This window comes from Apteryx rowi, unplaced genomic scaffold (assembly GCF_003343035.1).
Source record: "Apteryx rowi isolate R43461 unplaced genomic scaffold, aptRow1 scaffold_119, whole genome shotgun sequence".
NCBI classification, from domain to species: Eukaryota; Metazoa; Chordata; class Aves; order Apterygiformes; family Apterygidae; genus Apteryx; species Apteryx rowi.
Window position 1 is genome coordinate 1,463,257 of NW_020447408.1, and position 11,817 is coordinate 1,475,073.

The 11,817-nt window shown below is 47.8% G+C and overlaps 1 protein-coding gene across 1 annotated transcript in view; it reads right to left on the reverse strand.

Annotated features, from left to right (window-relative positions):
• Positions 1 to 206: 206 nt before the first annotated feature.
• Positions 207 to 11,817, reverse strand: part of GRID2IP (Grid2 interacting protein) — a 61,990-nt gene continuing 50,379 nt past the window's right edge. Inside the window, exons 18-27 of the mRNA XM_026084688.1 lie at positions 11,692 to 11,813; positions 10,196 to 10,283; positions 8,476 to 8,553; positions 7,226 to 7,422; positions 6,490 to 6,645; positions 4,082 to 4,168; positions 3,337 to 3,466; positions 1,622 to 1,740; positions 964 to 1,128; positions 207 to 278 (exon numbers count right to left, since the gene is read on the reverse strand). Of these exons, the coding sequence (XP_025940473.1) occupies positions 207 to 278; positions 964 to 1,128; positions 1,622 to 1,740; positions 3,337 to 3,466; positions 4,082 to 4,168; positions 6,490 to 6,645; positions 7,226 to 7,422; positions 8,476 to 8,553; positions 10,196 to 10,283; positions 11,692 to 11,813 (1,214 nt within the window). The remainder of the gene's footprint in view (positions 279 to 963; positions 1,129 to 1,621; positions 1,741 to 3,336; positions 3,467 to 4,081; positions 4,169 to 6,489; positions 6,646 to 7,225; positions 7,423 to 8,475; positions 8,554 to 10,195; positions 10,284 to 11,691; positions 11,814 to 11,817) is intronic.

Below are 11,817 nucleotides of genomic sequence, written 5' to 3' on the forward strand. Positions count from 1 at the left end.
TCCCTTCATGCACCTGTGCCTCACCCTAGCATCCATCCGTGGCCCATCTGTGGTGCCTTTTCAGTGTCCAAACTGCCCTTTCCCCTTGGTCCATGGATCTGCTTGGTGCTAGCAGGTGACAGCAGCATATTTACAACCAAACTCAACAGGAGCAAATTGCACTTTGTTGGCAATAAATGGTTGCACCTCACATTGTCACAGGCCTATCACCAGGCAAGGGGGGAGGTCATCCTGGGGCTGCGCTGGCATTCACCGACCTGCACATCACCGAGTGCCCGCTGCAGGGAGAGAAAGGAAACAACAGAGGAGCATCAGGCAAAAGGCAGCTGGCATGGACAGTGAGGACATTTCAAAGGTACTAGCCACCAAGGACTTAATTCTCCCCTAAACCGCCCTATGACACCATTTCTGAAATTAGCTAGTATTGAGAAGTGCAGGCAAACAAGAGTGACCCTAATGTGATTAGGAGGCAGAATCAGGTTTGGCTTCAACTTCCCTTTATGGGAAATGTGATGCTTATGCAGGGGGCTGTGCCGAGAGCCCCACGGGCTGGACTCCTTAGTTCAGGCTGGTGTGCTTAGATGAGAACTTCATGGGCAGCTGCTTCATYGCCCGTTCTGCTGTAGCTGTGCTTCATTTCTGCCCCCAGGCTTTCCGCTGGACACATTCATAAGACTCGCCAGTCATTGCCATCTGCTTTGTAGTGCTGTGACACAGCCCTCTAACCAAAAACATCAGACAGTAAAAACTTCTGTTTTTCTCTCTGAAGTAAACCCTCATCTCAACCTCCTGCACCAGCCTGTCAGTCTCATTGTGTGTTAAAAAAATTGCATTTTACAGGCATTCAGGTACATGTGCTCAGTAAAAGTTCAGCTCATTCCCATAGCTCACCTGCAAGTAAAATACTTCACTAACATTTAACAGGAACCCCCTTGCTGGCTGGCTTTTAAAAATGCAACTCACCTCGAACTTGCTCATGAATTCTGCAAAAATGCCAAAGAAAGCTTCAGAAGTTGTCATTTTAGAGTCTTCCCCAAAAAAGGACAACACCTTGCTGAAGTCTTCCATGGCTTTGTGCTGCAGGTCATCCAGAGATCGCATGGCAGGCTGGGCACTCTCCAGAAAGGACTGAGAGAAATGGCTTAAGGGAAAACAGCCATACTGCGGATCCAGTACAGATTATAATCACTTCTGCTTATATAAAAATAGCTGGATTTCACCTAAGGTCTAAGTAAGGACCTGCTGCAAATGCAAGCTAAATCCATACCCTAAGGGAACCTGCTTTGCTTGCATGGCTGTCTCTAAGAACACCTTCTGTGGAAGGAAAGACAACTCTGAAAGCTTTGTGGCCTTGTGGAAAGAAGCATATGAACTGGTGGTCACCATGAGAGCCGTTTTCTTTGCTGGCTAAGAATGAGTAGCAGGTGGAGTTCTTCACCATGCTTTTCACCAGGTGCTGAGATGGTGCTTTGTTACCAGCTGGACACAGGATTGCTACTTAGGGATAAATATAACAGGGATAAATATAACTAAATGATATAACAGGGATAAATACAACTAAATGATTTTACTTGAAGGCAGTAAGTCATACTGGTGATTTGCCCCTTTTACAGAAGGATACAGTCATCACAATTGCAAATCTGTCCTCTGCAGTAGCTGGCATGTTGCGACAGGCCATCTGTATGTCACTAACGGTGGTGTGAAGGTCATTAAGGTCTGCTGTTAATGTTCTCTGATTCACTAAATAAGAAGAGAGGATTCAACAGTGTCACCGAGACTTAGCTCTGATGTTCTTGCTGTTGTTAAACTGGGGCAATAAGCACAGGCCGTCAGCCAGGATGGTTCAGGCTGCCTGGAAGGTGCATGTCCCACTACGCCCTGCTCTACATGGCTCTGCGCAGCCTGTCTGCATTGCATCGTGGGGGAGCTCCGACTCCAGGGCACGCTGAGACAACTAGACCTTCCTGCTGGCCTCTAGCAGTTGCCATGGGCTGCTGCTGGGCACTCGGGGCGAGATGTACCAAGAATCTCAAAAGGAGCCTGGGCCTTGCCAAGTGCAAGGAGCATGCAGGACTCGATGGCACAAGGGCAGTTATGGATACACAGGTACTTTGACTTGGGAGGGGAACAGAGTGAGTGTACTATGCAGGATGGTAAGACAAGAGGTAATATCCAGATGGCCTTTCATGGCATGTAAAAACTCCGTATCTGCTTATCACAGCACCAGCGTTCAAGAGAACGATAAGCAGTTCAGACTGCTTGCTATCTTGGGCTGTTAAGCCATAGTGTCTTCTACAGCCAATGGAGAAAGTGAATTGCAATGTCTGTTACAAGGATTTAGATTACATACTGCAGCTATGTCTCTCTGTTGCCTATATGAGAGATAAGCTTCACAGCCTTGGATAGCAAATGGTTTGAATATGGTCTGTAAGGTCTGAGATTGGGTATAAAGGAGTACGAGTTTGTGCAGCAGTGAATATTCAGTAACAGAAGCATTATTTAAAGAAAAGTTAGGCCAAATAAAAAAAAATCAACTAGGAAAGCTACAGGTATAAACATCAGGAGAAAATTTAAGTCTCCTCACCTGAATTTTCTGCTTTATCCATTTTAAGCACTAATTCCCAAGGGAATTATTCATAAACGACAGGGGAGAGGAGACTGCAAGGAGAACGCAGCCCCACGGTTCGCGTTCAGCCAGCTTGTGAATGTTGTGAATATCATCAACACAAGTGGATGATAATCCCAAGGTCTATGTGACATTTTTATTACAGCTAACCAAGTCGTACGATCCTCACTCAGTGTGACATGTCTACAATTGGACTGTGAACTCACAGCATACAAGGTGTGGTACACTGTATACCACACACTATTACAAACAGTAATAATGCTGGTATCAACAGAGGTTAGGCCTGTACATCAAGGATGAAAGGAGAGAGAGGCTGGGTGGAGCAGATGGGCATTCTGCTGTCTTCATCATACTCTTCTGTCCCTTATTTGGGCTCAGAAGGTATGTCTGAATTTGGTAACCAGACTTTTTCAAGTTTGAAAAAAGGTTCAGTTCAGAGACAGAGCCTTGTCTAGACACTCCCAGCTATGGCAGCGTGTGACAGATGGGCACTCCTGCGTCACTAAGCTCATTCCTTTCTAGCCTAGTCCGCTCACTCAGCACCATTTCTCATTTGTTTGGGCTGCTGTGCCTCTCCTGCTAGTGCCAGTGTTGTGCAGTTTGTGACCACTTTTATAGCAGTACAAAACCAAGGGACAGTACAGGGAGACAAAGCAGTTTACTGGCCCCATGTGTTCCGTATTCTCTACAGATGCTCTTTGTTCATTTACCTTTGGCGGCGAGCGGCACTGTAGGAAGATCCTTGGCAAAGCCCAGAAGTTCTGGGAAATGTTGGCTAAGTGATTTGGCGAGAATGTGCAGGAAGGTGGATTTCCCATCAACAGTCTTGGTTGTGTTCAGCTACAGCAAAGCAAACAAGTAAGAAGATTCCTATGCAGAAGAGAGTGGGTTTTGCCAAGCATTCAGTTTGTCTGTGGTTACCAAAATACACAGACACTCCTCTATTCTGCTTGGTTCACCCTGCATTTACATGCATGGCAATTCCCAGCCACACTAGCTGAATTAATGTTTAAATAAGATGTTTAATGTTTACACAGCATGTTACACCCAGTTTAGTGGCATTGTTCCTCCTTCCCCAAGCCTAGGAACTGTAACTCTGTTTCCCACCTCCCAGGAATCCCTTCTAGCCCATGCCCTGCCAGTACATACCTCAGCTACCCAAGTGGGATAAAACCCCTCATTTTCTCCCATCCCATGGCCACAAAACCATTAGGTCTGGCCAGCTTAGCACCTGACTGTAAGCCTTAGATCCCAGCACAGTAATGCACTAGACCATCATTAGTGCCTCTCTGAAGTCAGTCTTGTGATACAATCCCTACCTTCCCACTGGTACCTCTCTCTGGGAGCCACAGCATTCAGAAGCCCTTGTATGAGGGCAAGCTTGATAAATGGGTCACTTGGAGCTCCTGGAATTCGTGCCTCCTGCACAAGAACAAGCATGCTTCATCTCCTTACCTCAGTGAGAAAGTTGATTTTAAAGCCTGTTGTTTTGCTAGTCTTGGGCTGCCCGTTGTTCAGATAGTTTCCCATCGCCAGCACAAACTGCAAAAAGAAACCTGTGTGAAAGACTGACAGTGACCTCCAGCACCTACCCTGTCTCCCATCTCCCTTCTCYTCTTGTACTTGTTTTGGGGCCAGAGAGACCTACTAAGAATGCAATATGAACAGAGATAAAAAGCTTCCATCCACAGTAAGCTGGGAAAGCATCCTCCTTTGTGTCAGGTCAGTTCTGCTAAGGGCCATGGTACACATGYTCATAGAACATCATAGTAAAAACTTACTAATTCATTCAGTGTGTTATGTTAGCTGGATGAATACATGTTAAAGACAAAACTTCCTCTGGTTCTGTGCACACTGTTCATCCTATCACACCCATACATGGCAATCATAGCACCCTGGGAGGACTAGAGCTGCTGATGTGCCCATCAGCATGGCAGCCCCAAGGCACAACGTGTGTCTGATGGGGCAGACCGTTCTCTTCTCTGGCAGCATCAAGCAGTAGGTTCCCCGAGTGGCATGTGCTCCTCCTGTAAGAAGCCTGCACTAAACCTTCATCAGCAAAACCCACATACTTCCAGCTACAGGAACTGGTCCTCATCCAACTCCTTCTGTTATATATCTTCAGAAGGGGCTAGAAAGCACACCATATTTGCCATCTGCAGATCCAAATTTCCAAAGACCTTATAAGAGGGCATTTGGATGCTTCCATGCATGGCTTATTTTAATGCTGCCCAGGAGCCCTTTCCCCTCTCCTGCAGCAGTCCAGGAGAAGGTCTGTGCTACAGAGAGCCGCAGGAGAACTGCATGGTCAGAGAGTGGCCTGGAGCATCATGACTCACATTGAATCAGCTCCCCTGCCACTTTCAGACTTTACTATGCAGATACCCATGCTTTGTTAAAATGTAAGGAGGAATTTTGTCTTGTATTGCAGTCTTAGGCTTTGGGTGTGCACAATTTGATTTTGCCATTTTATTTCTCAATAATTTCCCTTTCAGGACCAGGGCTAAGTCTCTAGGCACACTCTGAGATCTCCCTGCCTGCAGGATAAGGACTCTCCAGCTGAGCAGTAAGTAGAGCGTCTAAACTCTCTGGGTCCAAAAGCCTTTTTTAGCTCTTATGTGGAGATCTTTAAGGCATTCTTTTAAAAAGAAAATAGGAATCCAGAGCCATGTTTTCCCCTCCAGATTTCTCCGATTCCTTATGCTGTGGCTTGCAGCATTTGAGGTACAGGACCCTCAGGCTGAACTTTCTGGAAGGGACTCCTGACTTCCCTCACCTGGGAAAGGCTAGCTGTGCCTGGTGAAGAACAGAGGGATCTCAGGACCTGCCCTGAGAAGAGGCCAGAGGAAGGCTCCTTGCCTGGATCTCATCCTGGGGCTCTGTGAATTTCTGCTAACTGCAAGTTAATGTGCAGCTAACATCGCCTCCCAAGCACTTAACTAGGTGTTATAGGATTACTGGGCAGGAGCCATTAAGGAGTTTCATCTCTCATCTGGAAATGTTTTTTGTCACACCATGTTCTTATTTATCCCACCTGCTTTTTTTAAAGCAAAACCAAATGAATTAAAATTAATTTGGTGGGGATCATCTAAGTAGAGTCAGAGGGCAGCTGCAGCCAGCTAGGATGGAGTTGTTCTTTTCTGCATGCATGGTGCCCCTCTCTGCACCGCTTGTCTCTGACCCGAGGACCTCCAGAAGGCACCTCCTCACAGAGTGAGGGGCACGGTGCGGGGATCCCTGCCCTGTGCCAGCGTACAGCTAGTATGAGCACACTGCCGTACAGAGGGGCTAGCCTGGGCTACACACAGCGCTGCCTGTTCACGCAGAGCATATTGTCTCGGCATCAACATAGTGTTATACCACTTCTGGCTCCAGAGCAGGCTTGAATGACAGCAGCTCAGAGCTCCCTGCATGTTCTGTATTGTACCACACACGTACATGCAGACATAGTGACTGGACAAAACCCTCATCCTCAAGCAGCAAAAGATAATAGAGCCCTTTCCACCACAGCTAAAGGAAAATCTCCTTAGTCTTTGTCAACAGTTTACAGCCTGTGAGAAACATTTGGGCAGTCTGGTTTCTGGGCTGCTGTGCAATTGGTTTGTTGGAACTGCACGTTCTGCTGCAGGGTTACTGGGTGGCCGTGCGAGACCTGCCTGTTGCCAGGGTTCACACAAGCTAAAACAGAGTTAGTTGTCAGGGGAAAGAAGCCGTGGCTGAGCTGCATCAGGAGGAGGCCAGAGGACAGCCGTGGAGCTAGAGCAGCACTTAGGGCTCCAGCAAACTGCCTTGCTGCTTGCAAGCTCCCTGATGGACACTGGAGGCCCCCAGTGGCTGTCACCAGGAATAGGGACTGTTCTGACCTCCAAGATTTTAGCCAGCTTCTTGCTGCTTTTCAACTCTAGAGAGGCCTTGCAGATACACTCATAGCTAGCTTTGATCTCCTCTGTCTTCTCCTGCAGAGTGCTCTTAAAATGCAGACTGCGCAGACGGATCTTATATTCTGGTACTGATAACATCTGAGAACAAAAGAAGAGAAAATTACTACTATCGCCATTAACTGAGTCATCCAAATCCTACCTATATGGTGTTCCTGGCAATTTTCCCTGCACTTGAAAGCAATATACACTTGCTTAGCACAGGTAACACAGCAGAGCAGCTGGGGATATCTGCTGTAGCATTAGCAGACCGCATCCAGTTTGTTGCCACAGGCAGAGAGAGGTTTTATGCCAATATCCTCAAGTGACTTTGTCAACAGAAAGTAAGTCAGAACTGGACAAAGTCACTCTTACCATGAAGTAAATATTGTGGTATGCTTGAGCTGTAAAACAGCTACTGCTGGGAGCTTCCCAAACACATGGCAGCTCCCAGACACCTCAGGCATCATCCCAAGCCTAGCTCAGAGGCAGACTGGACCAGTCCCACTGCCTCTTCTCATCCCTGAGTGCACAACATACAGTACTAACAAGCAGATCAGAGTCCTGCTGGCTGCTTCCTCTTTGCTGTTTTTCCTCCTCTACAACTCTCAGCAGCACATCCCAGAGACGCTGCATATCCAGGCCTCCTCGCTCCCCAGAGTACATCACTGTGTGCAGTTACCTGCAACACAAACTGGTCCGGCTCACTCAGCTTGCTGGGGTTTTCCTTGTAGTTCTGGTATTGCTGGACTTCTTCTCCATCAGGGGCGTACAGCAAGAGCTGCTTGATGTGAGAAGGCTCCAGGCGGTCAGTCTCCATCGTCATGAGGATCTGGCGCAGCTCAACATGCGAGAGCTTGAGGTGGGCTATCAGGATGGCTAGAGGAGGAAGGAAGGCACATCACTTGGGAGAAGGGGAGGACCAGACTCCAGGGGCTGGCTGTATTGGGGCAGGCTGCCTTACAAAGCAGGGCCAGGAAGAGAAGCTCTGAATTGCTCTACAGTGCGAGAGGGATATGGATTTCTCCATGTGCCCACCGTGGCACAGGGAGGGAGTCAACCCTGGGAAGAGGAAGGGCTTTTCACTCCCTGAGGCCCCATGACCTCTCTGCAGAGTCTGCAAGGGGGCCCTGAGGAGTCACTCTGGTCCTGCAGCCACTGGCCAGGACACTGCATCATTTYGCATGTGCACCACCAGCCTGCATCAGGTGTAAAAGCTCCCAGGCCCTCCCTAACGGGGCTGCACTGGAAACTGTCACTGAGCTTGGAGACGCCACGACTCTGTCTCTTGTGCTCAGAGTGCATTTGAGTAACAGTGTTGGATAAAAAACTGGTCAACAGACAGCAATAGAACATGTCTAAGAGAGGAGGACTTCGGGGTCAGGTGCTGGAAAGTCTAAACCCTATCTGCTCCCAGTCTGCCTTACCTTAGGCAGGTTCAGAAGAAATGGACGATAGAGCCTGGGAGGGATTCCCAGAACCTCTTTCTCTCCCACATCCCTCAGCAGGCCAGGAGAGTCAGGGTCTCTACAGGATCCCACCAGGCCCTTCCACCACCCCTTTGTACCTACCAGAGGCACATCCTGGAGGAACTGCAATAACCCTTTCTTTAATGGCTGTGGGGTTGCCCCACACACCAGTCACTGCCCCATGTGACTGCGTGAGCTCTTCCCCTTCTCCCTCTGCAGGCTAATGAGTCACATCCCATCTCAGTCCTTTTTTAAAGCCTTGTCTTTGGCCAAGGCTGATTCCCAGCCTAAGAGGAACACTCTGGCAGTGGATTCTTCTGGGCTACAAGAACAGCCCAGACAAAAATAGCAATGCTGGGATGCACTCATTGAGCCTCCTTCCTTTTACCTTTCCAGTTCTCTACATCCCTGGACCCATCTCTGGGTTCGTTTTGGGGGTACGTTCACTGTGATGTTTACTTACATGTGTTGTAGGCCTTTTTGTGGGACAAAATTTCAACCACRTCTTTCTTTTTAAAGGATTCAGGCATGAGAGTTGGTTCTGGAAGAGAAACTGAAAGATTTAATCATGGGTAAGGACAGGCTCAGCCGACTCCAGCAGGAAGAAAACTGCTGAAAACAGTGAACTCATGAATGAGAGAGAGGAGAACTGATGCTTTGCACACAGCAATGGCTCCGGGAATCCTTGAATTCTGAGATTCAAAGATCTCCTGAATGGAAGACTCAGTTGGAGCTGAAAAAGGTAAAACAAGAGGTAAAATACACAGACAATCCTAGATTACCCAGAAACATCTCTGAAAAAGACAGCCCCTGAGAACAAACCCATTTCATCCCACTTGCACTGTCAAATCCCATTTGCATCTTCCTGAACTAGCATTCCCTGCTTAGCTCTGCCAATGTGTGCCATCTGGTATCAGGTTCATTTCAGGTCAGCTCAGACATCCCATTCACATTTTACTTTTCTGAGTAAAAATGAGGCAGCCGAGTCTGCCCTTCTGGCGGCTCGGTTTCACTTCCTCTCCTGTCCAAAGGACGCTGCTCACCCACATCACATCACTGCCAAGCAGGTTCTGCGCAGCCCATCCCTCCCTCAGCACATGTGCACAAGTGTGCGCACAGATCTGTCGCTCGCCCTGCTCTGCTCTGCCCTGAAGGCTGATCTCAGCTCCCGCGCCTCCCTTCAGACAGCGCATGGACTAGGTCAGGAGTGCCCCTGAACGCCACCCATCCCTCAGCGCRGTTGGACTGGCCACCACTGTTTGGCACCACAGACTGGACTCATCCTCTGCGTTTGTAATGCCTGGTAACCCCAGTGGAACAGCCCAGTTGTTGCATCTATAGGAAGGCCCACGTTTAAGAGCTATGGGACAGAGTGGTACCCAACACACTACCGAACTGAGGGTGCGCTGGCTGTACTGTCAGCTAGCATTGGGCCTCACATGTAGGTTTTAGGGAGAAAAAAATTACTATATATGTAACAGGAAGAGTTACTTGTAATGCCCTCTATGGACAAAGATATGTTTCATGGTTTTTTCAGGCCTTAGTTCTCAAGGCAACAGAGCTGCAATTCTTTCCTTAATTTGCAGTTGGCTACTGTTGCTTTTAGCATAACCAGGTATCTGTGCATGCAAATAGTCAATTAGGTGCCCAGCTGACTAGTCACATGTGCTGTTATCCTAATACACAGACAATAATAAGCAGAGACTGTGTACAAATTGTTACAATATGTGGTGCAGGTTTAAGTTTCTGCTCTGTTGCAAAACAGGCCCTTCGGGGCAATGAAAAGCATTTTTGGCATATAAGCTTTCCCATGCGGTATGGAGGGTGGCTAGGCACAACAGTGTAAGAATCAGGCTGAGCGCATGAGGACTGGGAAGCAGAACTGAGCATAACAAGGAGTGAAACCAGCCAGCTGAGTTTCACTGCCCAGATTGATTGAAATGCAGAAAGAAAACAAACAATGGCAACCGAGAAAATTAAGGGAGACTGTAAAATGATCTCCACCTTAATAATCTGCAGTGCCATCAGTCACAAAATACTGAGTATGAATTCTGTGCTGACAGTGGTGCTAGAACTAGACATTATTTTATTAATCATTTCCTTTTGTTTCTCTCTTAGCGTCTCTTATCTCTCCTAGTACCAGGACTGGTTCTAGTCACAACGCTTGGCATTTACATGCTTACTTGTAGGTTTCTGCRTTCCAAAGTGCAGCTCCAGGTCAAGGTATTTGACCATATCACTCAGCTTGTCATAATCCGAGTCTTCTCCAAGCTGCAGGAGGAGAAAGAGTCAGTAATGTGCTGCCCAGGGGAGAGCCGTATATTGTCCACCTGTTGTGTACTACATTCCCTCCTCCACCACTCTGAGCTCTGCATCCCTGTAAAAACCCAGGACATATTGATGGCATTTCCCTTGTAACTGGAGATTCAGCCATTATAAATCCCTTGCAGAAACCAGAGTCTGGTGAATCATTCACCTCTTATGGAGACAGTTTTACATTAGTTGCTAAGCACATCCCATGGGACCCATTCTCTTTTCAGAAGAAAGGGAGAAACCCAGAGGTTCATCCTTTCAGCATTTCCTTTCATCTCTGCAGCTGGCATCACTGCCCCCCTGGACTAATTTAGCTTGCTACACACAGCTGAAATTCTACAAAGTAATACTGCTGTTTGCATGCTACTTGGGCAGGATTACTTTACTAAAGCACAAAATGGGAATGCCAGAAACCTCAGGAAATTTCCAAAAAATTCCAAAAAACACTGGGAAGAAATATCTTGTTCCCTGGAATGCTAAGGGAAGAGGGACCTGGACTCAGGGATGGAGTACTTAAAGTGCTTGCCACAAGGTGAGTACTTGTGGGACTAGAAGATGATCCTACAGTTCACTTCTAACTGTTCAGGGCATGAAAAATATGGCACATCTAAACATACTCTTCGCAATGAGAAACACAGAGGCTGGAATTTAAATCTCACTGAGGTCAGCTTCTTCCCACAATGACTTAAATCCACCTCGAGATTTCTGCATCACTTCAAGTCATCACTGCATTTCTGCATCACTTCATGATAACAAAGAATTAGCACATCTAGCTTTCACATCTAGCCTCTGTTTTGCCCTCTCAGAGTTCTCCCCCTGCCTTGGTGCTCTCTCCATCACTCCTCTGCTTTCAACCAGGCTTGCAGTTCCCCCTTGATAAAATCTCCTACAGCTGCTGAATGAGTCTGAAGGCAGCTCCTGCCTAGGTCAATCCAGATAGAGGGAAAGCAAGCAGTGCCCAGGACACTGCAGGAACAAATATCATTTCAGACGATTTCTAGCCACAGTCACCAGTGAGCATCTTCTCATTCCTTCAGTTTCAGTCCAAGCAATTAAAAGGATGAAAAGAAATATGAGGCTTTCTGTAATATAGCATCTTCAGAATTCTTTCCCTTGGCCAAGGTATTGAATTTGTGGCCTAATAAGTGGTTAAGACCTGATGCTCTGGGGAAGGAAAGGACAGATCCCCCCGCAACACATTGAGCAAGAGAGAAGGGTTGTACACATGGATGTTCCTCCTGACCTGTGCAGTGAATGCCTCAGCACAGGTCATAGCCAACAGCTATTCTCAAGCAAACTTTGCTGATGCAGACCTGTTTGGACCCATGTCACCATGCCCCATTGCCTCCCCACGCCTGGGCCATACCTGTCCCCAGATGGTCCCTTCCGAGTTCTCCACCTGCTCCCACCGCAGCCTCTTGACACTCATGTGGTTGGACTCGCTTCTGCGATGCACCAGGCCCCGGTGCAGGGGGGGTGCGCAGGGCACTGG